Here is a 27,336-nt window from a genome sequence, read left to right as displayed (position 1 = left end):
TCTTTCTTTCCCTTTTTTTTTTTTTTTAAACTCGGGGCAGTGAGGGTTGAGTTGCCCAAGGTCACACAGCTAGTAAGTGTCTGAGGTTGAATTGAACTCAGGTCCTCCTGAATCCAGGGCCATTGCTTTATCCACCGTGCCACCTAGCTGCCCCCTGGTTGTTGTATTCTCATGATGAAGTGTTTGTTACGATTGAGTGCTTCATGAAAATGAACTGTTTTGTTTGGGAGGGTACGGTGGGATACTTGGGGTTTGGATCTTGTTCCCTAAACTTTGGGTATAGGTGCTTACTACAGCTCATTTGAAATTTTCTGAATTCAAGACCCAGAGGATGAGGAACATCAAATTGCTCTTGGGGGTAAAAAAAAAAACCCCAAGGGAATACTTTAAAAGTGACCATGGCAAAATGCCTGAGATAGTTACAGTATAGTGAAAATCTTGCCTTTACTTTTCTAAGGAGGGATGATTTCCATCGCTTAAGTGGAAAAAATCTAATTTAGATTACAGAAATTAGCATCATGGTCACTGTAGGGATGAAATGCCTACTTTGTGCAGCATTTGAGGTATGGTGGCAGTATGGATAGAGGTCTGGCCTTTGGAAGACCAGAGTTCAAGTTATGCCTGTGACCTCTACTAGCTCTGTGACAGGTCATTCAGCTTTTTCAGTGCTCTCTTTCTTAGACTAGAAGTTACTGACAGACCTCAGTAGGGGAGAGTTTCCATGCAGAGAGTTGTCCATAGCAAATTAAAGCAGCGGTCCAGATTTTTCCCCTTCCACCCCTCTGACCAAAGTTCACCATTTTGGGCACTGTGGGAGATATGTGACTGACACAGGAACCCCAGCTCTCATTGAGGAATGATACTCTATCCCGATAATTGTAACATAAGTACATAAGAAATAGAATCAAATTCTGACCAGTGTACATTTGCCTCCCCTCTGTGTTCTTGCCTTCTTTTCTGTGATCACCACACTTAACCACTGACCTTCATTTCCCGGGCTCTGTCTTTCAGATGACTTTGGGAAGCTGCTTCTTGCAGAGGCCATGCTGGAGCAATGTTTGAAAGAGAATGTTACTGACCTAAAAGAATCCATCCCTTTGGTGGAGAAGAACCAACCCAAAATCTTTGAAGCCAAAAAGTATCTGACTAGTATCCTCAACAGAGGGAAATTGTCGGTAAGTGGCTAAATTAGATTGGGGATGGGGATAAGGAGTTTAGAGATGACATTGTGGAGAGTCCCACTGAAGATTAGGGACTTCATTTCAGCATGCATTGATTAAGTGCCTACTGTGTGTAAAGGGAGAGAGCAGCACAGTGTAGTGGGTAGACTAATTGGAGACAAGATGATTTGGATTCAGATCCCATCTTATGAGCTTACTGTCTGTGTGACCTTAAGCAAGCCACTTAACTTTTCTGAGCCTTAGCTTCCTTATCTCTAAAATGAGGGGTTATACTCAGTGGCTACTAATGTCCCTTCCAGTGTGAACTCCCATGATCCCTGGTCCCCTGACACATAAGTGCTTTGTAACCATGGACAAAGTACTCAATCTCTCAGTGCCCTGAGCAACTCTGAGCCTGTGAATTATAGTTGACTTACTGATCTACCTCAGTGTGGGGAAGAGTTTCCATACCAGGTACCTGACCCCCCATCCCAGAGTATTTTGCTAGGTACTGAGAGATAAAAATAATTGAACTGGACTGAGGTCTCATAATGGAAAGAATCTCTGTAGCAGAAAATCATAGACTGCAAATGCTGGAAGGGACTTTGGAGAGTCTGGTCTAACACCTTCATTATGCAGGTGAAGAAAGAGGCCAGAGGGGTGAGGCAACGTGCCCCAGGTCACATAACAAGGTGATGACAGAGCTGACACTTGACCCTGAGCCCACCTCTCACCTGGGAGTTTCCCCTAGTACTTCATGTGGGAGTGATCTCAGGGAACTGAAGTCAGAGGCTCAGTAGCCAGGCTTTTCAACTCCATGTTGGGAAAAGTTTAGTGTGGAATTAAGAAGAATTTGTAGAACACCTTTCAGCTGTGCTGTCTACTGAATTCTTTGCAGGGGTAGAAAGACTCAGTTGGTAGCAAGTGATGCTAGGTGGTAGAGGCAGGAGCCTGAGCTGCTCCCCAGCCCTCTAGTTGGCTCCTATTCCATTCAAGAAGCATTCATTAAGCTCTGTGTTTGTTATTGGGGGATGCTGAGGATTTTGTATTCCTTTTCCCATTCCTGCATTGGATTCCCTGCCCAGGACTGAAATCGATTTTCTCAGGAAGAAGTAGGTTCAGATGTTTTTAATATATAAATGAGAGTCCACTCTGGCCAGTGAATTTACTGGACTGACAGTGACTTCCAGAGCCTTCGGGGATATGTCATTGGGGTGTGAAGGGAGGGTATGGAACCTGCTTATCTGATGTTATCTGTAATTTACAGAGCTACCTGAGGGCGGCATTTCCAGATTGGGATTTGGCCCTGGTCACCCAGATAGATGATATGGGGTCAAAGGCCAGACAGGAACCCAGGTTGTAGGATCCTGGATTGAGAGGGGGAAGGGACCTCAGAAGTCAACTGGGATAGTCTCCTCATTTTGCAAATATGAAACTGAAGTCCGGAGAGATGGACAGAACTTCCCTAAAGTCCCCCAGCTTGTAGATAGCAGAGACAGAATCTGGACCCAGGGTGTGTGATTCCAAAGCCAGAGCTTTTCCCATTACTCCATGCTTCTTCCCCACACCATGTCCAGCCTGTCCAGTAGACCGCATTGCTTTCACCCACCAGTATAAACTGTGAAAATAAAAACTTGAATTAAAAATTGAAAGGTTAGTGATGCCTCGTTTTTGTTGGCCTGGACAAAAATGAAAAATATTTCCAGATCTTCCAGAATAGATCCTTGTGGAGAAGAGGAAGCCAGAGGTTTGTCTTCCTGTTTTATGGAAGGTACAGCAAAAAAAGATGAATAATTGCCTGAGCTTATACAGCTCCAGCCCCAGCCCCAGGACCAGGGAAGCTGGGTAGGCATCCTGCCTCTCGGCAGAAGGCTGCTTCGACCAGGTCACACCTATGACCTGAAGCCCGTGCCTGCTTTTTCCCTCGGAATGAGGTGATGGGTTTCTACCCTGTATTTATTTACCTCGAGGAAAGTTCAAAGCCCTTTCTCTCTGTTGGCCCATTAATTTTCTCTGGTTCCTTGTGAGGCGAGGGTAAGGACCACATGTGATAATTATCATCATCATGACTATTTTTATTATGGGTGGTAGGGGTGGTGACTCTTGGCCTTGAAAATGAGGAAGCCAAGGGACAGGAAACAGGGAAAAGTTGCCCAGAGTTTAAGTCCAGCAAAAGGTGGGTCCTGGGCTACTGGGATTTACCAGCTTGGCTGACTCTTTGGCTCTTCAGAGGTGGACACGGGTCCTTGGTCTTGTGTTTGGCAACAGTCTGTCCAGTGCCCCTGAGGGACATAGATGGCAGAATGCCTATCTAAGTCGCAGGCAAATCATTTAACCTTTCTGCACCCCTGGTCCCTCCCCATCTATAAGAGCCAATGACAAAGGAGAGGACGGAATTATTAAAACCAAGAAGATGGCTCTCTGGTCCCCCGTACTTCACAGGGATAGAATGAGCAGAAAATGGGTAGAGGGAACTCCCAGGATATAAACTCTCTCCAATGATGCAGATCACCAGTTCATTTGTAGACTTGGAACCTGAAGGTTTTCTGGGGGTCTGAAGGGCAGAGAGGCTCGGCCATGGGTGCCCAGCTAGTGTGTTAGAGCCGGAGCTTGATCCCCAGATTGAATGGTTCCACATCTTGGGCTTCTTCCTAGCTCTCAGGCAGCCCTGAACACCTGGACTGCTTCTCCCCTTTTATATAGTAGGCACTTCATAGATGCATATTGAATTGAATTCCCAAGTTTATCTCATTGTAGTTGCAGAGGAAATATGACTGTGAAATTAAATCATAGTATTCCCAACGGCAATAGCATCAACAAGTATGTATAGGATCGTGCAGAGATTCAGAGCTAGAAGGGACCTCAGGCCCTCCAGCCTGAGCAGATCTCTGGTCCTCCCTTGGCTTCAGGTGATTCTCTGAAAAACGAGTGGATTGGACGACCAGGCCTCTGAGGGCTTTTCCAGCTCTGTAGCTCTGTGTAGGATTCTAGTGCCTATTGTACACTGGAGTTGTTTGCAGGGGTGTGTGTGTGTGTGTGTGTGTAAAGTCTCTCTACTGCAGATCAGCTGGCCCTTTCCCGGGCCTAATGCTAGCTGGAAGACTTGTACTTCTTGTTTCCCTAATCCCTGTGATTCAGAGTCGCTTATCTGCTGAGATTAAAAACCAACAACACCAAAACCCCTTCCTTCTATTCTTAGCCTTCTCCAGTTTAGTTCAGCTCCTGCCCAGTCCTTACCTAACATTCCTGTCCTCTTGTCCTTTTGCTGATACTGCTACTCTTACTACTAGCTAGCATTTCGATAGCACTTCAGTTTCCAAAGCACTTTACAAATAGGATCTCATTTGACCCTCACAACAACACTGGTAGATAAATACAGTTATTATCCCCATTTTACAGATGAGGAAACCGAGCCAAACAAGTTAGGTGATTTGCCCAGAATCACAGGGTTAATTTGGTGTCTGAGGCCAGGTTCGAACTTGGGTCTTCCTGATTCCAGGCCCAGTGGCATATCTGGCCACTGCAACACCAAACTGGCTTTAAGAAGTACTCCCTTAGGAGGGAGCAGCTAGGTGGCACAGTGGATAAAGCACTGGCCTTGGATTCAGGAGGACCTGAGTTCAAATCCGGCCTCAGACACTTGACACTTACTAGCTGGGTGACCCTGGGCAAGTCACTTAACCCTCATTGTTCCACCAAAAAAAAAAAAAAGGGAAAAAAAAGTGCTCCCTTATTCTGGAATGCTTCATCTCCTTTTCTTTCTAGTTTGCTTTCTCTGGGTAGCACATTTTCCTCGGCCATTCTCTCCCTTTAACCTCCCCACTCATCCCCATATGCTAGGCCCAGAAGAAGTCTTTCCATTTCTTGTTCCCCATCACCCATTCAGTATCTGTCTTTGTTATCCTTGCATAGCCTCTCTTCTTTCTATCTCAATCACCTGGTCCAAAGCCATATTGCTTGCTTTGTTGTTGTTGTTGTTGTTGTTAACTGAACATCTTTTCATTTAATTTTTTTGGGGGGCTGGGCAATGAGGGTTAAGTGACTTGCCCAGGGTCACACAGCTAGTTAGTGTCAAGTGTCTGAGGCCAGATTTGAACTCGGGTCCTCCTGAATCCAGGGCTGGTGCTTATCCACTGTGCCACCTAGCTGCCCGCCACATTGCTTTCAATCTACATGAGTAACTCCTACATCCAGCATTTCCTTGATTTCCCTAGCTGCTAATACCTTTTCTCCTTCCCCATCCCCGGCCCCATTTACCTGGTGTTTAGTTTTATAGAAATTGTTTTCCCATGATACGATTTAAGCTACCTGAAGTCAAGGACTATGTAGTTTTTGGCTTTATCTGCCCCACGGTCTGGCATGGGGGCCGCTAGGTGGTGCAGTGGATAGAGTTCCAGGCCTGGAATCAGAAAGACTCCTTTACTTGAGTACAAATCTGACCTCATACACTTCCTAGCTGTGTGACCTTGGTCAAGTCACTTCACTGTGTTTGTTTCAGTTTCCTCATATGTAAAACGAGCCAGAGAAGGAAATGGCAAACTCTCTTTGCCGAGAAGACACAACTGAAAAAAGACTGAGCAAGAGATCCTTAGTAGATTCCTGTTGGTTGATTGATCTTGTTCTCAAGATATCCTCCCCCGCCCCTCCCCCCCCCCCCCCCGAAGTTAAGTACCCAACTGGGCAATTTTCCCTGAAAATATCTAGGAAGATGGTGTCTAAGCTCTTTCCTTGATCATAGTTTTCAGGTAGACCAATAATTTTCAAGTTATCTCTCCTGGTCCTATTTTCCAGGTCAGCAGTTTTTCCCAGAAGATATTTCACATTGCCCTCTTTTTTAAAATTCATTTGGATTTTCTTTATTGTGTCTTGGTTTCTCATAAAGTCACTGGCTTCCATTTGTTCAATCCTCATTCTTAGGCAATTATTTTCACCAGAGAGCTTTTCAAAGTCCTTTTTGAGCACCTCTATGGCCTGAGACCAATTCATATTTTTCTTGGAAGCTTTAGATATAGGGGCCCTGATGTTGACATCTTCCTCTGAGGGTGCACCTCAATCTTCCTTGTTACTGAAGAAACTTTCTATGGTTCTCACCTTTCTCTGTCTGCTCATCTTGCCTTTCTTTTACTTGACTTTTAGCTCCTTAAAGTGGGGCACTGTTTCCAGGCTGCAGTATCCCAAGCTTCAGAAGTCCCAGGTGGTATGATTTAAGGAGGATCAGGTTCTTCACTCATCTGGCCTTTTCCCTGGTCCTTAGATGACCCCAGACCAACTTACTAATCAACCAGCTTTGTGTGTTGTGGTTGTTAGCTCTGAGGAGCCTGTGCCCCTCCCCTACCTGGGCCACTGCTACTCAAGTCTACCTCCTGGTTCTCGGCAGGGGTGAAAAATCCAAGTTCTGCCTCAGCACCAGCATAGACCCCTGTAGTCTCTCCCCTTCCCGGGGCTCAGCCCTCTCACCAGACTGGGAGCTTAATTCCAGACGACACTTGTGCTTCAGCTGATTCAGAGGCTCTGGGGGTCTCCTCTGGTGAGGCCTTCCTGGGACTGGATCTGTGTCAGGGTGACTGTGGGGTTGGGCTCCACTCCTGTATCAGCACAGCAGCTCCCTCCTTCTGACCTTCCAAGTCTTTCTTGGTTAGAAGATGATTTCAGCACATTCTTCTGTGAGTTTTGCTGCTCCGGGCATTTTCCTATGGCGTTATGTAGATGTTTTTTGGAGTGATCGTGTCATGAGTTCAAGAGCTCACTGCCTTTCCTCTGCCATCTTCTTAACAAGTGCTTCTTGGATTGAATTGGGAGGCATCATTATTCGTGTTGGGGAGAACCATGGCCATCCAGTTCATCAGCATCAACTCTCATGATCTCTGTCTGTCTGTCTATGTCTGCCTCTCTGTTTCTCATCTCAGCCACTAACAGGAGTGGTCATGCTTTACCCCTTCCTATGCAACTCAGTAGTGTTCTGTCTCAATTTAAACTGAAAGTCCCATCTAGAGTCATCATCTCTTGGCCTCTGCCTCTTCTTAGACCCACTCTTTGTCTGGAAAATCAATTCCAGTTCTAGCTCTCCTAGTCTGTCGACCTTTGTCTGATTTCCAGTTCTCCCTTCCAGCTGTGTAGTCTAATCAGTTTCCAGAATCTTGGTGATGGATGGGGACCTCGAAGGCTGCCTAGTCTTAACTGACAACTGAACAAATTAATTTGTAGCCTGGTTGACCAAAGGTCTGCCAACCTTTCCTTATGTTTTTGAATAACTTGAGTTATTAGAAAGTTCTTCATTGAATTCTGTTATTTTTACCTCTTCCTAGTTCTGCCTCTGGGACCAAGTAGCACAAGCCAAATCCCCTTTCCATAGGACAGCCCCTCGCATTCCTTGAAGACAGCAGTCATAACCTTTGGGAAAGGCTACATGCTATTTGTAGGATAGGCTATGTTTGTAGAGTGCAAGTTGGTAAAGATGGCCTTCATAGGTCCTTGTAACTCTGAGATTCCCTGACTTCCCTCCCTTCCCACACCTACCCCTTAGTCTTACCTTCTCCAATTTAATATATTCACACATGTATATACATATACACACATACATACATACATACATATATTCATAGTTTCTTCAATGTATTCTCATTTGGCATGATAATGAGACCGTTCATCAATCTGATTTCCTTCTTCCAGGCTCCTCCTGCCTAATCAATAGTTTTCCTAAAGTGTGCTCTGGCCAGATAGGGCATGTTGGACCATTACCTCCCTGCTCCTAGAGATGATATTTATCTTAATATAACCCAAGATCTCATTTATCATTTTTAGTTGTGTGATAGCCATGTATCCCATTGATTCAAGGCTACTAGAACGTGGATAGAATGCTTGGAGTCAGGAAGATCTGAGTTCGAATTCTGGCTCAGACACTAGCTGTATATCTCTGGGCAAGTCACTTAACCTCTACCTGCCTCAGTTTCTTTATGTCAGATGAGGATAATAGTGCCTACCATAGAGGGATGTGAGAGTTAAATAAGATGATATTTGTAAAGTGCGTTGCATACCTTGAGGCACTTCATATAAGTGTTAGCTACTATTATTGTTGTCATTATTTTACATTTTTGATGTCATCATTGTTGATGTTATTCATTGACCTTGCAGGCTGGCAAAAGCCTTCAGAGTTTTTTTAGTTGTATTGCTATGTAGCTTTTTCTTTTCCAACTTATGAAGTTGGCATTTTTGAATCCAAGTATAAAACTGAATTATGTTTTATCATGTCAGAGTTGGCTTAACATTCTAACCTTTTGATCTTCTTTGTCCCTGACTTTGTCAGGTGCTTTTTCAGGTGTCATCTGTAAATCTGATAAGTGCTGTCCATGCATGTCTAGATCCTTGATGAAAATGTTAAACATTAAGCCAAGGGCAGATCCCTGGAGCACTTCAACAGAGACTACTCCTTTTCAGTGGACATTGAACCATTAATGACTACTCTGAACCCTCCTACTGTGTTTATCAGCTAGGCAAGGATCTCTTTATTGAGCAAAGTGTGCTGAACTCACTTGATTTTTGTTTCCATTCCTGCCCCCCACAATGATTTTTTTTTTTTGTACTACTTAGATTGTTCTTTTTGGGGGGGGAGGAGGGCAGGACAATGAGGATTAAGTGACTTGCCCAGGGTCAAGAGTCTGAGATGGATTTGAACTCGGGTCCTCCTGAATCCAAGGCCAGTGTTTTATCCACTGTGCTACCTAGCTGCCCTCTACATAGATTGTTCTTAATGAATGTAAAGCCTAAAATTCTAGCTGTGATGTCTAAAATCTAATGAGTGGTCGCTTTAAATTAGAAGCTTTAGCAAGAGTTTAGGCTTTTAAGTATTTATTAAAGTGTATTGGAAGTTAGTGGGTGGGGGGAAGCAACCTTCATCTAGCTATCTAAGAGCAAGCCTCCATCCTCATGCCAAGCCCCAAGTCTGGAACTGAAAGACCTGGCTTCTCCCTGAAGCCCCCTGTGAAACAGGAAACAGGACCATCCACACACAGCTCCAAGCTGATTGGCTGGTAACTTTGATAGACAAGATCTACAGGTATTAGATATAACTTCCAGACACCAATCCGACCTTCGAAATCCCAGAGAGGTCACTTCTGGACACTGAAGTCACATGCTTTCTTTTCAGGCCAGAGTTCACAATAATGAAGTCTTCTACCCTTGACTACCCTTGGTCCTTCCAGAGTTCTTATTTTTATCCATTCTGGGTTACACCCATCATCCATTTTCTGTTTTTACTGATGTAGAACAACAGTGACTTTTCTACCAATATAAAGGACAGATATTTTCATGTCATATTACAGTTGTTGCAGATATCTTGAGATATCATGTTTGCTCTCATCTCTGTCCTTTCTCACAACTAACCTCCAAAGAGTGCTTTATTTTCCAGTTTCCTCATTACCAATTCACTTCTCCCGCCTTTTTTATTTCATCAGGCCTCACCAACCCCACAGTTCTGCTGAAACCCTTCTCTCTGGGCTCTCTCTCTCTTAGCTGCTAAAGCCAACCACATCTCATTCTGTTTGACTTCAGGGCAGCTTTTGATGCTTGTCCACCACACCCTCTCTCCCTCCCTGGCTCTGGAGACCCTCTTCTCTGGCTCTCCTCCTACCTGTCTGACCTTTCCTTTTTCAGTTACTTTGGCAGGGTCCTCTTCTAATCTCTCTGCCACCCTTAAGCATGCATCTGCTTTGGTTTCTCCATTCTTTGCCTTTGCCTAAGCTCCTGTAGACCAAGTTATCTTTACAAAATGACCTATGTTGGCGGATCAAAGCTCTCTCCAGGATTCTTATGCTAGCACTTCAATGTGTCTAAAACAGAATTCTTCCATTCCCTACCCCTTCAACCCACCTGTACTCCATCCCTTATTTCTATTCTATTCTAGTTTCCCAGTTGCCGAGTAGATCTATAATTATTTCTCGCATCTAGTATACTTCCCCCATCCCCTCAGTCTGATTAGTTGCTAAATCCTGTTGGCTATACCTCCACAACATAGACTCATAAGGCCCCTCAACGAAGATCTACTCCAACTTTATTTTACAGTTCAGGAAACTGCAGCCTCTGGAGGTTGCGATTTACCAAAATCACACATGTATCATGTTTCAGGCAGGATTCGAATCCATGTTCTCCAATTGCAGAGTCAATACTTCTCTGCTCTACACCCATACCCCTTTTAGGAACCCTGTCCTAGTTAACCACCTCTTATCTGAGCTATTGCAGTAAAATGCATGGTCTCCCTGTTTCCAGTCTCCCCTCTCCTCTCAAGTAATCTTCCTCAAGCTGAAGTCTTGCCATTTTCCTTCTTTCCATTAAGATAAAATGCAAACTGGTATAAAAGGCCTTCTCCAATCTGACTCCAGCATACTTTTCCATCCTTGTCATGGATCACTTCCCCTCATCACCTCCACATTCCAGCCAATTTGGATGTTCAATTGTTGCTTGAACCCATCATTCCATTTTTTATCTGTATGTATTTGTTTACATTGTCCCCTCCCCTTTAGGGTAAGTGGCTGTCTCAACTCCACCATTTAGGATATTTTGTTGGAATGAGGTCTTTTTTTAAAGCTCAGTTTAGATGTCCCTTCTTTTAAGCCTTCCCTCATTCCTCCCTCCCTCTCCTCGGTGCTCTGGTCTCTCTTCCTCCTATTTACCTTACATTTGCTTCTGCAATATAACATCTGTGTAGATGTTATTATCTCGACCCCCCTCCCCAATCTCCCTGAGAATGTGACTCTTGGAGAGTTAGGGCTGTTTAGTTTCTGTATGTATACTCAGCATGGAGCTTCCCTTTTCCTGCATTCGTTTATATAGTATTGCTTTTTAAGAAAATCCCTTTTCTCTTTTGAGTTGGTTCTTCATAGTGTTACCCAACTTCTGGGATGCTGTTAAACTTCATTTTGCCCAATTGCCTCACTAAAAAAAACCCCAAAAAACAAACAACAAAAACACTTCATTTTGAGGTCTGGCTCCCATTCCATCCCGAGATCTTTTTAGATGGTGACGCTTCTCATCTGCCATGTTGAATATCAGTCTGATCAGTTTCATAATGATTCTTGAAAGAAGGTGTCTTGGGTTGTACCACAGTGATCCATGGTTGGCTCCACACTGTTCTACCAATGCTTTAGATTAGGGTAGAAACAGTGGACTTAGGAAATTTATCTCCCCGGTAGAGCTAAACAACAACAGCAGCCACAAAAACAACAACCACCTGTTTGTTTTCCTTAACTTTAGTGATTTGGATGCTATTCTCACAAGGCCGTGCCAAACTTATATTTATTCTATGTTCCTTGCCCTTCTATCTTCTCTCTCTTTTTTGTTTTTTTCAGGGCAATGAGGGTTAAGTGACTTGCCCAGGGTCACACAGCTAGTAAGTGTCAAGTGTCTGAGGCTGGATTTGAACTCTGGTCCTCCTGAATCCAGAGTCGGTGCCCCTATCTTCTCTTTTAAAAATAGAAGCTGGTTGGTCAAATCCATGTGCCACCCATATTGGTCTCTTAGACAACCCCTTTTCTTTCTTATTTAAATCATTTATCTTTCTGTCCTCAGAGTTTCACTTTTGAGAACTACCTATCCTCTTAGACTCAATATTTTCTTTTGTAGGATATTAGGCCATGTTAGCCTTTCTCTAAACCCTTGGGAATCTGCTCTCTTGAAATCTGGCATACATTTCAGACTAGGCTCTGCTTACCTCAGTTTCCATGAAGTGGCCCCTCACCCTATCTCAGTAACCAACTCTTCCTTGTTCACGGGATCAGAATAAAAGTTCTCTTCTTGGTTTCTCTACCTTTTTTTCTGTTTTTTTTTTTAAAGTATTTATTTCTTACAGAGATTTATTACTTCTCCCATTCTCACTGCCCCATATAGCAATGATAATGATAAAGAAGCCAAAACCTGCATAACAAATATACATAGTATAGCAAAACAGATCCCCATATTGGCCATGTGCAAAATGTGTGTCTCTTTTTAAGTCCATTAACTGAAAAGAATGGGTGGTGTGCTTAACAATAGCTAGCCATAGCTGGCGTTTATATAGTTCTATAAGGTTTGCAAAGCACTTGACAAACATCTCATTTGATCCACAACCCTGAGGACTGTTATTAGCCCCATTTTACAGATGAGGGCACTGAAACTTGCCCAGAGTCACACAGCTAGCAGGCATCTGAGGCAAGATCGAAGCTCAGGTTTCCTCTGCTTTGCTGCCCCTGGCATTGTGGTTTGTCATTGTACTGATCAGAGTTCTAAAGTCTTTCCAAGCTTTTTTCCTCTGTAATGTTGTTGTCCTTGTTTAAATGGTTGCCCTGTGTTGCTTACTGCATTCTGAATCAGTTCATAGAATTCTTGGTTTTGTTGCTTAGGGTGCAGTGATATTCTATTATATTCATAGACCTTCCCATGCTGAGCTCCCCCTCAGTTTCTGGCTTTTGTTGATTATAAAAAGTTTCTCTCCCTTTTTAAGGATGAAATTAATCCTGCAGGGTTAGCCTATTAAAGCTTAGGAGTACACTAAGACTTTTTGGAAACCCCGTCTTATGACAATGACAGAAACAATGACATGCTCTGCTTTGCTTGTTAGAAGAGGGCTGGCGCAGCTAGCCAGGGGCACCTTGGTGCTGCTCTAGCACACCTTTGAGCTGGATTTCTGACCTGTTTCCCAAATCTGCACCTATTTGCTCTTTCTTTAATGCGTGGTATGCCTCTCTTCTGATCTTGCCCCAGCATTCTCAGCAAACATTGACTGTCCCACACCCAGCCTGATTACTATATTTGTCACATGCTCTTATCTACATATACTCTGTCTCATTGCCCTTCATTTCATGGCTGTCTCAGGCCCTTGTGTTGTTTTGGACAGCTTTTGGACTCTTCTGATAAGAAATCATGTTAATGCTCATTGGTGACTCCCCGGCCCAGACTGCCTTTTCATAAGAGGTCACAGCCATGCTTTATCATTCCTAACTCAGCTCACTCTCTGAACTTCCCACACTGAAAAAAACCCTCACTTGGGAAGCCTGTCCTTGTGGTTGGTGACTCCTAGTCCAGATCACACTTTCTGGAGGGGCCCTAGCTATGATCACTTGATTCCCCCCCCCCCATCTCAGTCACTTTCTGCATTTCTCTACCTCCTTCCCAGCAGCCTTGCCCTTATAGTGTGTCAGTACTACTCCCCTTCTTCAAAATATAAGCCCACTGTTTCCTTGAATTTGTATCCCCTGTATGTAGCACAGTGTTATCTAAAATGAATGATATCAGCAAAAATCACTTTGAGAAGTCAGAAGAAGGGATTGGCATGGGGTGGTCAGAGAAGGCTTCGTGAAGAAGGTGGGTCTTGAGCTGGCCCTTGGAGAAATAGAATAGGAATTTCTGGAAGGCTTAAGAGTAAGAGCAAAGGTGCAGGGGCAGCTAGGTGGCGCAGTGGATAGAGCACCGGTCCTGGAGTCAGGAGGACCTGAGTTCAAATCCGGCCTCAGACACTTGGGCAAGTCACTTAACCCCAATTGCCTCACCAAAAAAAAAAAAAAGAGCAAAGGTGCAGAGACATGAAGATTTGCTTATAAAAACACAACTTCTAAGGGTCCGCTGTGTTCCTCTTCTTGAAAAGATCTAAAAACATGTAGGGAACAGTGTCCATTTTCTTCAGGATTGTGGGGAATCCCAGGAGACATTGGGAAGGCATACCCATCTGGCTTTTCTAATTCTCCTTGTGGATAAGAATAGGTGTTGGGTGTGTGAGGGGAGGGAAGAATAAACATATCTAAGACCTTCCTTGTGCTTGAAGAAGGGGAATGAGCAAGAATTATTTCCTTGGAGAGCTTTGCAAATAGACTAGCCACTAGACCCTGGAAAAACACGTGGGGTTGGGCCCATAGGCACTCAATAGATACTTGCTAACTGACTGAAAGACTTGGGTCCTCTTGGCCAGGGGCTGGTAGATAGATCAAATTAAAATGAAAGGTTTTTCTATAATAATCTATGGAGTACATCACCCTGCTCCCTTTCCTGATTACGTTTCATTTTATTAGATTCAGCCCAATTTTCAAGTCCACCACAGTGTTTTTTAAGTCCTGGCTTTGTCATCTGATGTATTAACTATCCTTGCCAAGTTTATGGGACTTGCAAACTTGAAGTGTGCCTTTATCTAAATCATTGGGATTTTTAAAAATTATTTTTATTTATTTTATTAGATATTTCCCAATTATATTAAAAATTAATAATTGTTTTTTAAAAGTTTGAATTCCAAATTCTCTCCTTTCTCTTCTTTCACCCTCCTTGAGAAGGTAAGCAATTTGATTTCAGTTATACACGTGAGGTCATGTTGCAAAAGAAAATCCAAACCAAATAAAACAAAAATAAAGTTTAAAAAAGTATGCTTCAATATGCATTTAGAATTCATCACCTCTCTCTGGAGGTGGATAGGATTTTTCATTGCATGGTTCTTTGGAATTGTCTTAGATCATTATTTTGATCAGAATAGCTAAGTCTTTCCCAGTTGATTATCCTTCATGATGTTGATGTTACTTTGTACAATGTTCTAGTTCTGCTCACTTCCCTTTGCATGAGTCATATAAGTCTTCCAGGACTTTCTATAACCACTCCCCTCATCATTTCTTATAACACAGTAATTCTATCATAATCATATACTGCAACTTGTTCAGTCATTCCCCAGTTGATGGGCATCCCCTCAATTGCTAATCCTTGCCACCACAAAAAAAGCTGCTATAAATATTTTTGTACAAATAGATTCTTTTCCCTTTTCTTTGATCTCCTTGGGATATAGAACTTTAAAAAAATCCAGTCTCCATTTGTCTTTGTATGGACCCATGCAGATGGCTGGTATTAAGAGTGCAAAGGGTTGGGTTATAGGGGGCAGAATTGAAATTGAGGTCACTGATCCTGAAGCTTAATGAGCTAAATAGGTGGCCCTTGCTATGACTGAATCCAGTTTTGAAACTTACTTGATTTACATTTTTAGAGTGCCCTACAAGTGCTAAAGTTATCTTTCTTTCTTTTTCTCTCTTTCTTTTTCTTTCTCTTTCTCTTTCTTTTCCCTTTCTCTTTTTCTTTCTTGTCATTGCTCTCAGAGCATTTAGACTTAGTTGGGATGATAAAACTAAGTGTGAGTCGAGCTGTGTGGTCTGTTAGAATGTGCACTGGCTTTGAAGTCCGAGGGCCTGGGTTTAAGACATGGCTCTCAGTTCCTCTCCCAGGTCACTTAACCTCTGGGCCTCAGTTTACCCATCTAAAATTATCCGCCCATCCTCTTGAGGGCTTTCCTGGTTTGGTATTGATGTGAGGGGGATGAGTGGGTCTTTGGGTGGGGCGGGGCAGTCTTGCTGTGAGGTAGAGATTGTAAGCAGAAGGGAGGGTGAGGCAGAGGTATTCTAGTTCTCCTTCTGAGTCTTTCATTCTTCGCCCCCCCCCCCCCAACGAGAGTCCAGACTGTTCTGTGCATTCCCTCTGCTCCTTCCCCTTGTCATTCTGCTCTTCCTGATTGTCCTGTGACTTGTGACTTGTGGCTCCATCCTTCTCTTCCCTAGCAATAGCAGTCGCAGTGTGCACCTTTCCATCCTTAACGTTGAAGTACTTGTCTTACAACAATCCTGTGAAATAAAACGCTGTACCCACTTTACAGGTGTAATTCAGGCCCAGAGGCCCAGAACCAGACAACTAGTAATTGTTAAAGATGAGAACTGAGCCTCAAATCTTCTGACTAATAAACCAGCCTTCTTCCCACTACCACATGTAAATAGAATGTAACCCAGCTATTGATTTCAAAGGGTGTTTATTTCCTGAGTACCTCCCTGTGAGTGTCAGTACCGTGGGGCATGTGAGAGAACAGAACTCTCAGAGAGCTAGCTGGAGAGTTCGGTAGTCCCCAGGTTTTTGTTTTGTTTTGACTATATACTGTAAGTGAAAAATTATGAACACGTATCACCAGTGTGTGTATAACTACTTCTTAGTGGATTATATACATGTGCTACTGGAGGAGGCCTTGTTATCATGGTTGCTGCCCAGTCACCTTGGAAGAGTCTTCTCAAGGTTCCCCTCCACGTTTTCCATTGGTGAGTTCCTCTTGGAGCCTCCTCTTTGTGAAGAGGCCCAAACTGGCCTGCCTTGAAAATTCCCAACTTCATGGGCTTCCAGATTATGCCCCTTAATTCCCCCCCATCCCCACCTCCTGCTTTTCTGCTCCCTTTTGTCTTGTCTTTCTCCATTGGAATGTAAACTCTTTGAGGGCAAGGACTGGCTTTTTGCTTGTATTTGTATTTCCAAAGTTTAGTACTGTACTTGATGTATAGTAACCTTTTAATTAAATTCTCCCTCGCTCTGTTCCTTCCTCTCCCTTCTTCCAAAACTTGAACACAAAAAAATTGAAATTAAAAAGATGCAATATTTGGTTGTAGAGGCAGTGAGGAATCACCAGAGTTTAGGCAAGTAATATGGTCAGATCTTCACTTTAGGAAAATCATTTTGGCAAGTGGGTGGAAGATGGATTAGATTAGAGTGTAAAGAGACTTGAAAGCTGTAAAAATGGTGATAAATTGTTCCAAGGGATCAACGAAGAAACATAGTATCTCCCTCCTGACAGGGAGGTGATAGATGTAGGGTACAGAATGAGAAATAGGTCATTTTGTCTACAGCAATGAGGGAATTTGTTTTGTTTGACTCTGCATGTTTGTTACCAGAAATTTGTCTTTTCTTTCTTTTTTTTCAATGGTTCATTAACAAGGTTCAGTTACAGCTGAGCCAAATGCTAATAAAGATTTTTGTTTTGTTTTTTGTTTTTTTGGTGGGGCAGTGAGGATTAAGTGACTTGCCAGGGTCATACAGCTAGTAAATGTCAAGTATCTGAGGCTGGATTTGAACTCAGGTCCTCCTGAATCCAGGGCTGGTGCTTTATCCACTGCACCACACTGCCCCACTAATAAAGATTTTTGTTGTACATTGACTTTTTTAAAAAATGGAGTGGGGAGGCAGAGAAAATAGATTTTTGTTAATTAAAAAATAGAGGGGCAGCTAGGTGGCGCAGTGGATAGAGCACCGGCCCTGGATTCAGGAGGACCCCAGTTCAAATCCGGCCTCAGACACTTAACACTTACTAGCTGTGTGACCCTGGGCAAGTCTCTTAACCCCAACTGCTTCACCAAAAAAAAAAATAGAGATGGGGTGCTACATGATGTATACTCTTTCAGATGAGGTCACTGTATTATTAGTTTTTGCTTGCTTGTTTTGTTACATGAGAGATGGGGTAGGGGTGATGTGTCAATGTTTGTTATGCAAAAACAAAACACATCAATGGAACTTAAAAAAAAAATTAAAGACATGTTCTGGAAGTAAAACAATGTTTGTTAGGATACAAGTGGGATGCTTACAGAGTGAGGAGTCAAAGATGTCCCTGAGCATGTTGTGAAACATTGTCTTTGGAAGGATGGTGGTGCCCTCAGGATAGGTTAGGGGAATGGGGGGTGGTAGAAGAAGGTGATAAGAAGCAGTACAGACCTTCTTTTCTTATGGTGTGTGTGGAAACAGTTGCTTTGGATTTCCCAATAGCAGTTTGCTTATAACTGGTCTAAAGGGTCAGCAGGTCTGGTTCTTGGTGGGGCTGGGGGCTAGGGAGTGAGAAGGTAGCTTGGGAGCCTGTGCAGCCAAGGGGGGTGGAATGGGAATGAACTGTCCTCTCCCCTTACCCCCCTAGGAAGACGGCTGGTCTAGTTGAGATAAGACTTACCAGCATGGACGAGGGAGCTGTCTAGTGGAGTTAGTGGGTTGTTGTTCTAAGTCCTATAGAAGTCAGAGGGAGGAGAGGCCTCTGCGTGGCCTGGAGTAACTGGGAAAGGCTACAGGGAAGGAGCTTCAGAGAGTGGTACAAAGGCCTGGCTGGGGCGGGGCTCGGTCAGCAGAGGCTTCCTGGACCCTCACAAGTTTAGAGGCTGTCTGGTCCAACTACCTCATTTTACAGAAGGGGAATCTGAGGCCCAGAGAGGTTAAGCCACTGGCCTAAGGTCACAAAGCAGCTATTTGGCACGATGACCTGGATTCAAATCCTGCGTCAGATGCTTATTAGCTATATGGGCCTTGGGCAAGTCACTTTACTCTCAGTTTTCTCATTTGTAAAACGGAGATAATAATAGCACCCATTTCCTAGGGTTATTCAGAGGATCAAATGAGATACTATATGCATAACACTTTGCATACCTTTAAAATGCTGTGTTATTATATATATATATGTTATTTATTGTTTTATTTTTATCATGTTATTATATAAGCTTAGATGTAATTATACTAGCTCTTTTTCTTAGCTGGGATTTGCCTGGGGTTCTCTGCCGAGGCCAGGCGGCCTGGGTTCCAGGCCTGACCTGGGTCTTGGGCTGTGGGGTTGATGGAAGGCAGGAGGCTGGGATACAGACAGACTTTTGCTACCCTTGCTGCTTGTTGTTTTAGCCGCAGCATATGCGAGAGGCCATGCTGATCCTGGGAAAGCTGCATTACGTGGAGGGGTACTACAGGGATGCAGTCAGCATGTATGCGCGGGCTGGCATTGACAACATGTCTGTGGAGAACAGGCCTTTGTACCAAATGCGGCTGGTGACCGAGGCGTTTGTGATTAAAGGTAATTGCTGGCTCTCTCTTTGCCCCTTGCCCTCCACCCCCCTTTCCTCCAAGGGTCTTTAGCCTCACAAGTCTCACTGGTACAGCTGAATTCAGGGTCTTTGGGTTACAGATGTGTTAGCCTTGGTGGGGGTAGCTTCCTTAAGGAGGAAATATGGGTTTGGGCCTAGGTTGGTGTGACAGTCCAGTCTACTTGCCCCAGTGGGCAGGACTTGCATCTTACAATCCAAAAGTCACTTAATGTCTCTGGGCCTCGGTTTCCCCATGTCACTTAAGCATGACACCTGTCCTAGCTACCTCATGATTATTGTGGATATAAAATGGGATGGTGGAGGAAGTGGTATTTTTGAGAGTTTGAAAGGTGTGCTATTCAAATCTAAGGTGAGCCTCTAGAGTTTGTCTGCTGGAAAACTCACAGCAAATATTTGAACACGTCCTGGGGGAGCTTCCTGAGAAGCGTGAGAGATAATGTTAGAACCTTGTCATAGAACAAGGCCAGACACGTGTACGTCCATAGAGAAACCACCTGCAGTCCTGTATTGTTCTATATCAGTGGGTGACCACAAACAGTGCAAACGATAATTGGGAGATAGCTGACATCACTGCGGTCAGGGAGGACTTCATGAAAAGGCAGAGCAAGAGCTGAGCCTGGAAGGATGAGTAGGAATTTTTAAGACATTTTGTTGTTGTTGTTCAGTTGTTTCAGTCATGTCCAACTCTAAGTGACCCCATTTGGGGTTTTCTTGGCAGAGATACTGGGGTGGTTTGCCATTTCCTTCTCCAGCTCATTTTACAGATGAGGAAACTGAGGCAACAGGGTTAAGTGACTTGCCCAGGGTCACACAGCTTGTGTCTGAGACTAGATTTGAAATCAGGAAGAGGAGGAGTCTTCCTAACTCCAGGGCCAGTGCTCTATCCACTGTACCCCTTAGGGAAAAAAACCATAACCACTCTGCCAGCCCCATCTTTGCCCTGCTTTTGCATGACCAATGAGAGTCTGGGCCAGGAAGAGCCTGTGGATTAGGTATTAGAGACAGTGGTGGCCTGGGAGACAAAGAACGCATCCTCCAACTAGGGTATTTCCAGTGACCCCCAGCCCTTCACCTGCCCCTTTCTCTGTCCTGTCTCTCTTCCCCTCTTTAATCTCCCCTCTCCCTCTCTCCATCCTTTCTCTTCCCCCTCTATACTTTATCTTTCTCTTTCCCCCTCTATTCCCTCTTTCTTTCCTCTTCTTTCTCCCATCTTCCCCCTCCCCCCGCTCTTTCTACCTCTTTCTCCACCTTTCTCCCCTCCTCAGTCTCCTTCCCATCTCTCTTTCTCTCAGCTATGACTTAAGTAAAAGGGATCATTATAACCCACTTTATATGGTGCCTTTTTTGGCCACATATTGTCTCATTTTAGTTGTTGCTGTAGATAGAAAATACCCTTCTAACATGTTAGGTTGAAAACTGGGACCTAGACAGATTAAATAAGTTGCCCAAGATCTCCATGAATTTATAGAAAGTCTCAGTATGTCTCCGGACCCCAGCTCTCAGGGCTGTTTTCCTCCAGATCACCATGTCTCCCCTCTTTGTGCTATGTAAATAGGGGGCAGTGGCCATCGGCGGTCCCTTGCCAGGAATCCCGATGGTGGGCAGAACCCGCACTGAATCTTGTCCCCCATATCTCTTCAGCTGTTCACTGCCTTGCCACTGTGGTCCTTTTAGCACGGGACTTCTGTATACCCCTAGAGAAGCGGCTTATCCACTGGGAACTCTTGGAATCACTGCTTTCTCTTGTCCTGGCCAGGGTGGGAGTGGGGGCGGGGGGGCGGGGCGCAGGAGGGAGGAGTAGCTTGTGGACTGATGGGCCCCTGTGCCTTTCCTGGCAACCCTAACAGAAGGGGTGGCCTGTGGTAGGAGTGAGCAATGAATATGTTGCAAGCTGAAGCCAGTTCTGTCCCACTGTACTTGTACCTTAACTCTCTCTTCCTCTCACTCACTGAGCCCTGTTCCAGACTGTTCCCAGGCTGGTCTGGGCATGTTTAATTTGGGGGTGTGGAAATATTGTGGCATTTGCTGCCATCTGGCAACCACAGCTCCTGGACTTGACGAACCGTGTGTTTGTGCACATGTTTGTACACGTGCATGTACACTTGGGAATGTAGTTCATCTCTCATTGGAGAAAAACCTGTGATCTCTTCCTTGAATTTGTTTTTTAGTTCTTTTTCATCAGTGTGGCCCAGTCTATATTGCTGTTTGTCTCCTGCTTTCTACTCTTTTCAGCACGCCACCAGGTGGTTAGGGGATTGAGAACTCTGATGCTCAGAGGTGCTGCTGGGTAGGTAAGGGGCTGGCTGCATTCCCTGGAGTGTGGGTGTGTGCCCTGTCCTGCCCCCTCACCCTACTGCATGGTTCTTTGCCCCTTTTCTTTACTGTTCCATCTGTGTGCATTGTGTCATGGAGCATGCTCAGCTTTGCCCTTCTCTGTGTGCCCATGGGTGTAAATGTGTCTGCCAGCTTCCTAGCGAGTCTCCGCTGGTCTGCATGATGTTGTTGATCCCAGGGCTGTGAATGAGACTTGTGGGCCTGAGGTCCTGGGCTGCCTACTCATGCAGGGCCTTAGGGAGCCAGGGAAGTTTGCTCTTAGACCTTGGTGGGGCCCCGATCCTAGGAGAGTTAGCCAGGAAAACTGGACTGCATTCATTCCTCACAATTCTAATTCTTCTCAACTTCTCTGCTGCCTTGGAGCATGGGCATCCACCTTCTCCTCTTGGGTACTTTCTTCTTGCGGGTTTTCATGCTCCCTCCGGATTCTCCTCCTCCCATCTAACTGTTGTTCAGTCTCCTTTGCTGGCTCATCCATAGCATCCTTCCTTACTGTGGGTGTGCCCTACAGCGCTGTCCTTTGCTCTCTTTTCTTCTTTTCCTCTCTGCACTCTTGGTGACTTCATCCGGGCTCAGGGTTTTAATGATCATTTCCATGCAGAGGACTCAGATCTCTGCATCCAGTTCCATACTACCCACTGCCTATTGGTCGTTGGCAAACTGGATGTCCCAGAGACAACTGGATAAGCTCAGCATATCCAAAACAGAGCTTGTCTTTCCCTCTAAACCCTTCCCTCCTCCAAACATCACTGTTTCTGTCAAAGGTCCTGCCCCTCTTCCAGACTTGCCTCTCAAGGTTGTTCTCAGCTCTTCACTCTCCCTTGCCTCATGTAGCCAGATCTTGCCATTTCTCTCACCACGTCTCTTGCATCTGACCCTTTTCCTTTGCTCACAAAGCCACAGCTTTAGTTCATCACTTTTTTCCTGAGCTCTTGCAGTGGCCTCCCAGGCAGGCTTCCTGGCTCTCTCCCCAAAGTGATTCTTCTTTTCTTTTCTTTTCTTTTCTTTTCTTTTCTTTTCTTTTCTTTTCTTTTCTTTTCTTTTCTTTTCTTTTCTTTTCTTTTCTTTTCTTTTCTTTTCTTTTCTTTTCTTTACTTTTCTTTTCTCTTCTTTTCTTTTCTTTTCTTTCCTTCCTGCCTTCCTTTTTTGGTGGGGCAATGAGGGTTAAGTGATTTGCTCAGGGTCACACAGCTAGTCAGTGTCAGGTAGGTGAGTCCAGATTTGAACTCAGGTCCTTCTGAATCCAGTGCTGGTGCTTTATCCATTGCACCACCTAGGTGCCCCCAAAGTGACTTTTCTTAAGCACATTTAAGGGCCTAAAATTCCAGCTGTGATGTCTAAAATCTAATGAGTGGTCACCTTAAATTAGAATCTTTAGCAAGAGGTTAGACTTTTAAGTATTTATTAAAGTGAATTAGAAGTTAGTGAAGAGAGAGAGAGAGAGGTAAAACAGCCTTCTTTTTTTTTTTTTGACATATAAGGTATTTTATTTTTTCCGTTACATGTAAAGATAGTTCTTAACTTTTGTTTATACAAGCTTTACAATTTCAGATTTTTCTCCCTCCCTCCCCTCCCTCCCCCCTCCCCTAGACAGCAGGTAATCTGATATAGATTATATCTATATATGTATATATCTATATACATATACATATAGATATATATACACACACATATATATATATATATATATACACATAATAACATTAATCCTATTTCTGCATTAATCCTGTTACAAGAGAAAAAATCAGAGCAGTGATGCAAAACCTCAAAATCGGAAAAAAAAACAGCACCCAAAACAAAAGAGATAGTATGGTTCAATCAGCATCTATACTCCACAGTTCTTTTTTTTTTTTTCTTGGATTTGGAGATCCTCTTCTATCATGAGTTCCCTGGAACTCTTCTGTACCATTGCATTGGTGAGAAGAATATAGTCCATTACAGTAGGTCAACACTCAATGTTGATGATACTGTGTATAATGTTCTTCGGGTTCTGCTCATCTCACTCATCATCAGCTCACGTAAGACCCTCCAGGTTTCTCTGAACTCCTCCTGCTCATCATTTCTTACAGCACAATAGTATTTCATTGTATTCATATACCACAACTTGTCCAGCCATTCCCCAATTGATGGGTACCCCCTCAACTTCCAATTCCTTGCTACCACGTAAAGAGCAGCTATAAATATTTTTGTACATGTGGGTCCCTTTCCCCCTTCCATGATTTCTTTGGGAAAAAGACCTAAAAGTGGAATTGCTGGGTCACAGCTTTATCACCCTTTGGGCATAATTCCAAATTGCTCTCCAGAATGGTTGGATCAGTTCACAGCTCCACCAACAATGCATTAGTGTTCCAATTCTCCCACAGCTTCTCCAACATTTATTATCTTCCTTTTTTGTCATTTTAGCCAATCTGATAGGTGTCAGGTGGTACCTCAGAGTTGTTTTAATTTGCGTCTCTCTAATCATTAGAGATTTAGAGCATTTTTTCATATAGGAATAGATAGCTTTGGTTTCTTCATCAGAAAACTGCCTGTTCATATCCTTTGACCATTTCTCAATTGGGGAATGACTTGGATTCTTATAAATTTGATTTAATTCCCTATATATTTTAGAGATGAGACCTTTATCAGAAGTACTGGCCTCAAAAATTGTTTCCCAGCTTTCTGCCTCCCTTCTAATTTTGGATGCATTGCTTCTGTTTGTACAAAAATTTTTTAATTTAATATAATCAAAATCATCCATTTTGCATTTTATAATATACTCTATCTCTTGTTTGGTCAAAAATTGTTTTCCTTTCCAAAGATCTGATAGGTACACTATTCCTTTCTCTCCTAATTTACCTATGGTATCACCTCTTATGTCTAAATCATGTATCCATTTTGACCTTATTTTAGTATAAGGTGTAAGATGTTGGTCTAAGCCTAATTTCTGCCATACTATCTGCCAGTTTTCCCAGCAGTTTTTGTTAAATACTGAGTTCCTATCCCAGAAGCTGGAGTCTTTGGGTTTATCAAACACTACATTACTAGTGTCATTTACTACTGCATTTCCTGAGCCTAGCCTATTCCATTGATCTACCACTCTATTTTTTAGCCAGTACCAGATAGTTTTGATGACTGCCGCTTTATAGTAAAGCTCCAGGTTTGGTACTGCTAACCCACCTTCCTGTGAATTTTTTTTCATTATTTCCCTGGATATTCTTGATTTTTTGTTTTTCCAGATGAATTTTGTTATTATTTTTTCTAGCTGTATAAAATAATTTTTAGGTAGTCTGATTGGTATGGCACTGAATAAGTAAATTAATTTAGGCAGTATTGTCATTTTTACTATATTAGCTCTGCCTATCCATGAGCAATTGATATCTTTCCAATTATTTAGATCTCATTTGATTTGTGTGAAGAGTGTTTGGTAGTTGTGTTCATAGAGTTCCTGGGTTTGTCTTGGCAAGTAGACTCCCAAGTATTTTATATTATCTACCGTTACTTTAAATGGAATTTCTCTTTCTATCTCTTGCTGCTGGACTTTGTTGGTCATGTATAGAAATGCTAATGATTTATGTGGATTTATTTTATATCCTGCTACTTTGCTAAAGTTGTTAATTGTTTCAAGTAATTTTTGAGTTGATTCTCTAGGATTCTTTAAGTATACCATCATATCATCTGCAAAGAGTGATAGTTTTGTTTCCTCCTTGCCTATTCTAATTCCTTTAATTCTTTTCTCTTCTCTGATTGCGAAAGCTAACATTTCTAGGACAATATTAAATAATAGGGGTGATAATGGACATCCCTGTTTCACCCCTGATCTTATTGGGAAGGCCTCTAATTTATCTCCATTGCATATAATACTTGCTGATGGCTTTAGGTAGATACTGTTTATTATTCTAAGGAAAGCTCCCCCTATTCCTAAACTCTCTAGTGTTTTTATTAGGAATGGGTGCTGTACTTTGTCAAAAGCTTTCTCTGCATCTATTGAGATAATCATATGATTTTGGTTGGTTTTCTTATTGATGTGGTTGATTATGTTAATAGTTTTCCTAATGTTGAACCAGCCCTGCATTCCTGGTATAAATCCCACCTGGTCATAGTGTATTATCCTGGTGATCACTTGCTGTAATCTCCTTGCTAATATCTTATTTAAGATTTTAGCATCAATATTCATTAGGGAAATTGGTCTATAATTTTCTTTCTCTGTTTTTGCTTTGCCTGGTTTTGGTATCACCACTATATTTGTGTCATAAAACGAATTTGGTAGAACTCCTTCTTCACCTATTTTTCCAAATAATTTGTATAATATTGGAATTAATTGTTCTTTAAATGTTTGGTAAAATTCACCCGTAAACCCATCTGGCCCTGGGGATTTTTTCTTAGGGAGTTCATTAATAGCTTGTTCAATTTCTTTTTCTAATATGGGTTTATTTAAGGATTTTATTTCCTCTTCAGTTAACCTAGGCAGTTTGTATTTTTGTAAATATTCATCCATTTCATTTAGATTGTCAAATTTATTGGCATACAGTTGGGCAAAATATTTCCTAATTATTGCTTTAATTTCCACTTCATTGGTGGTAACATCACCCTTTTCATTTTTGATACTGGTAATTTGGTTTTCTTCTTTTTTTTTAATCAAATTAACCAATATTTTATCTATTTTATTGGTTTTTTTCATAAAACCAGCTCTTAGTTTTATTGATTAATTCTATAGTTTTTTTGCTTTCAATCTTATTAATTTCTCCTTTATTTTTCAGGATCTCTAATTTAGTGTCTAATTGGGGATTTCTAATTTGTTCTTTTTCTAGCTTTTTAAGTTGCATGCCTAATTCATTAATCTCCTCTTTCTCTTTTTTATTCATGTAAGAATTTAGAGCTATAAATTTTCCCCTAAGCACTGCTTTGGCTGCATCCCATAGATTTTGGTATGTTGTCTCATTATTGTCATTCTCTTGGATAAAGTTATTGATTGTTTCTATGATTTCTTGTTTGGCCCATTCATTCTTTAGAATGAAATTATTTAGTTTCCAATTGATTTTCATTCTACTTTTCCCTGGCTCTTTCTTACATGTAATTTTTATTGCATCATGATCTGAGAAGGATGCATTTACTATTTCTGCCTTTCTACATTTGACTATGATGTTTTTGTGCCCTAATACATGGTCAATTTTTGAAAATGTGCCATGTACTGCTGAGAAAAAGGTATATTCCTTTCTATCCCCAATTTTCTCCAGACATCTATCATGTCTAACTTTTCTAGTAATCTATTCACCTCTTTCACTTCTTTCTTATTTATTTTTTGGCTAGATTTATCTAATTCTGAGAGGGGGAGATTCAGATCCTCCACTAGTATAGTATTACTGTCTAATTCCTCTTGTAACTCATTTAACTTCTCCTCTAAGAACTTGGATGCTATACCACTTGGCGCATACATATTTAATATTGATATTACTTCATTATCTATAGTACCTTTAAGTAAGATGTAATTTCCTTCCTTATCTCTTTTAATGAGATCTATTTTTGCCTGCATTTTGTCTGAGATAAGGATTGCTACCCCTGCCTTTTTTACTTTAGCTGAGGCATAATATATTCTGCTCCAGCCTTTTACCTTTACTCTGTGTGTATCTCTCTGCTTCAAATGTGTTTCTTGTAAACAGCATATTGTAGGGTTCTGGTTTTTAATCCACTCTGCAATTCGCTTCCGTTTTATAGCAGAGTTCATCCCATTCACATTCACAATTATTATTACTGACTGTCTATTCCCCTCCATTCTATTTACCCCCTTTGTACTTTTCCCCCCTTCTTTCACCCTATTCCTCCTCACCGACGTTTTACTTCTTACCCCTGCCTCCCCTGATCTGTCCTCCCTTTTTATCACCCCCCTCTCTTTTCTTTACCCTTTTCTCCCTTGCTTTTGTCCTCCCTTCTATCAGTCCCCCCCTTTCCCTTCCCCTTTTGTTTCCCTAAAGAATGAGTTAAGTTTCTTTATCCCAATGAACATATATGTTATTCCTTCTTTGAGTCAAATCTAATGAGAATAGGGTTGAAACAATGTTCCCCCCTCCTTTCTTTCCCTCTATTGTAATAGGTTTTTTTCTACCTCTTCATATGATATAATTCATCCCATTCCACCTCCCCTTTCCTCTCCTCCCCATAGACTCCCCTTTTAACTCCTTAATTCTTTTGTATCATCACATCAAAGACAATTT

At 42.6% G+C, this 27,336-nt stretch overlaps 1 protein-coding gene across 1 annotated transcript in view; it reads left to right on the top strand.

Moving 5' to 3' along the window:
- TTC7A (tetratricopeptide repeat domain 7A) overlaps window positions 1-27,336 on the top strand; it is a 202,081-nt gene that overhangs the window by 4,774 nt on the left and 169,971 nt on the right. Inside the window, exons 2-3 of the mRNA XM_043990192.1 lie at window positions 1,012-1,175; window positions 18,612-18,780. Of these exons, the coding sequence (XP_043846127.1) occupies window positions 1,012-1,175; window positions 18,612-18,780 (333 nt within the window). The remainder of the gene's footprint in view (window positions 1-1,011; window positions 1,176-18,611; window positions 18,781-27,336) is intronic.

Source organism: Dromiciops gliroides, chromosome 2 (assembly GCF_019393635.1).
Source record: "Dromiciops gliroides isolate mDroGli1 chromosome 2, mDroGli1.pri, whole genome shotgun sequence".
Taxonomy (NCBI): domain Eukaryota; kingdom Metazoa; phylum Chordata; class Mammalia; order Microbiotheria; family Microbiotheriidae; genus Dromiciops; species Dromiciops gliroides.
Note: the sequence above shows the minus strand (reverse complement) of the source record. Positions and strands in the feature narration are given on the sequence as shown.